At 51.9% G+C, this 2,441-nt stretch overlaps 1 protein-coding gene across 2 annotated transcripts in view; it reads left to right on the top strand.

Moving 5' to 3' along the window:
- The window catches only part of ST3GAL2 (ST3 beta-galactoside alpha-2,3-sialyltransferase 2), a 125,107-nt gene that overhangs the window by 110,096 nt on the left and 12,570 nt on the right, over positions 1-2,441 (top strand). For both annotated transcript variants that reach the window (XM_019505812.1, XM_019505813.1), the window contains one exon: positions 1,819-2,012. In XM_019505812.1, coding sequence (XP_019361357.1) covers positions 1,819-2,012 — 194 coding nt within the window. The remainder of the gene's footprint in view (positions 1-1,818; positions 2,013-2,441) is intronic.

Raw genomic sequence — 2,441 nt, 5'->3', positions numbered from 1 at the left:
CTCCCACCGCTGCCGTGCCCGCATCCCGCATCCCTGTGCCCCGGCTGGACAAGCGGCTGGAGTGCATAGCCCCTGCTCCCAGTGCCTTCCACCACCCGCCGGAGCACATCCTGGCCCATGCCCGCTCTGTGCAGATCCAGGGGCACATGCCCTCCTGGACCAGTGGTGTGCAGTGGCAGGAGCCCACTCCACAAGTCCTGCACACACCCCCCAACGTTGGGCAACTTGTCCCAGCCTCAGCCCCAGCCCCAGTCCCAATCCCTCCCTCACTGTGGGGGCGTTGATCCTACTCCCACATACCCCTTCCCTCCCCCCCTCCACCCACCACAACAGACTTACCAGCTGGAGGTAGCTGTGTCCAATGTGCTTGAGGACTACTGCCTGTTTAGTGTATGGCCAAATCTCCAAATCAGTGCCAGATCTTCAAATCCAATTCAGCCAAATCGAATTGGGACAGTGACTCAAATCACCAAATTGAATCACTGTCCTCCAAATCAGCTGAATCTGAATCCAGATTGAATATTTGCTGCTTCACACAGGCCTAATGCACTCTTATCCGCTCATTGCTATGAGAAAAGGCTGATGAAATTGGGCTAATTTTAGGAAGGAGATGACTAAGGAGAGAATTCAAGTCTTCAGTACAGAAAAGGTTGTATTAAAGAGTCATGGAGAACAGCCACCAAGCAGGCAAGGAAAATCAGCTCAACATGCAGCGAAGATGCCATGGGTTAAATGTGGGACTTCGTTAGGCAGGTGAGGCACTAAAAGAAGCTGACTGTCTATGGAGCCATGGAACCTCCTTTGTTGGAGGTTTGCAAGAACAGGTTAGATGGCCATTTCTCAGGGGACGGTCTGGGTAAGTTTTGATTGTGCCTCTGGGAAGACGCATAGACTAGGTGACCCCCTGAGCTCTCATCCAGCCCTATGCATGTATGGTTAGTGTGATAGAGCCTGGACGGGAAGTGACCTAGAAATGACAGCAGGTTTGTTAGTCTCATTCTGTTGCCCAGGCTGGTTTATGTGCTAGAAATAAATTGCATTAGGATGGCACACAATGTGTATGCTCTTAAAGGTATCTAGTCACAGCCAGAAACTTGGTCTCCCTAGCCCACCTTGTGTATACTAGACTCTGAATGGGTGAGGCAACTGATAATGTGTCTTAGCCACATGCTGACACCCTTTGCTTGTTAAGCTAGCAAAAGCTTGAACACGGACCTTTGGATGTGAGCTGTGTCCTCCTGGATATTTTTAGTCTGTGCTCTCTGGGATGCTGCAACAAATCCCACTTAATGCTCAAGTGTATTTCAAAACATGCCATCTGTTTGGCTGGGAGCTGCTGAGCCTCTGATGGGATAAATGGGGTCAAAGTTGCCCCAAGGTCTTTGAACCTGTATCAAAAAGCATGGACTCGTACATGTGCAGGGGCAGTCTTACTCCCAGACTGAAAATGCATGTTGCTGTTGGTTTTCACACCTTACTTTTTCCTTCTCTGACTTCACTGCCCCTTCCTCAGCCTCTTCTGGTTCTCTCATCTTATTCTGGGTTCCTGCTCACCCTGTTTCCCTTCCCACAGAGCCACATCTCTGAGGCCTGACGAGGCACAGTCTCCTGTTCTGCCCAGGAGATCTTGGCCAGTCAGGCCCATAGCAGCAATCTGGGCACTGCTCTCCCTATTTCATGACAGCTGGAGGGATTGTGAGACTGTCTGGTAAATGCGGGAAGTCTGGATGTGGGGTTCGTTGGTCATAGGTGCCAGAGGTAGGTACACCTGCTACTATCCTCATCTAAGGTTTTACTTCCCCTCATTTCTTTCCACAGATGCTGCAGCCCCAGTTCAAGTCCCATAACACTAATGAAGTCCTGAGCAAGCTCTTCCAGATTGTGCCTGGTGAAAACCCATACAGCTACCGGGACCCCCAGAAGTGTCGGCGCTGTGCTGTTGTGGGCAATTCCGGCAACCTGCGCGGCTCTGGTTACGGGCGAGAGATTGATGGGCATGACTTCATCATGAGGCAAGTAGCTGGTGCTCTAAAGCTGTCTGTAGCAGAGTGGGGAAGGGAGCCACTGGCACAGTTCATTCAGGTCAGTGAGCTGAGTCGGGAGGTGCCACACCCCAGCCTCAGCACTGGGCTGGCTGTCACTTCAGATAATGCCTGAGCAGAGGAGGCGGACTCGACCCTCTTCCTCTCAAGCTGCTGGTTCATCTAGCTAGCGCTCACTCCCCTCCTCCATGCATTTTAAAGCAAGTTTCTATCCTCCAGGCAGAGGGCTAGTTTTTCCCCTCCCCCACCCATCTTTCCAGTTTATGCCTGGCCTGGCTCTGGCTGGTTGAGCTCTCTTTCCACCTCTGCTGCTTTCCTTGTCAATCAGCTCTTTGTCTTCTCATTAATTTAAGCTTCCCTTAGGCTCGGGGGGGGGGGGGGGGGGGGAAAAACCGTATG

This window comes from Gavialis gangeticus, unplaced genomic scaffold (assembly GCF_001723915.1).
Source record: "Gavialis gangeticus isolate Ggan-Ray unplaced genomic scaffold, GavGan_comp1, whole genome shotgun sequence".
Classification (NCBI taxonomy): Eukaryota; Metazoa; Chordata; order Crocodylia; family Gavialidae; genus Gavialis; species Gavialis gangeticus.
Note: the sequence above shows the minus strand (reverse complement) of the source record. Positions and strands in the feature narration are given on the sequence as shown.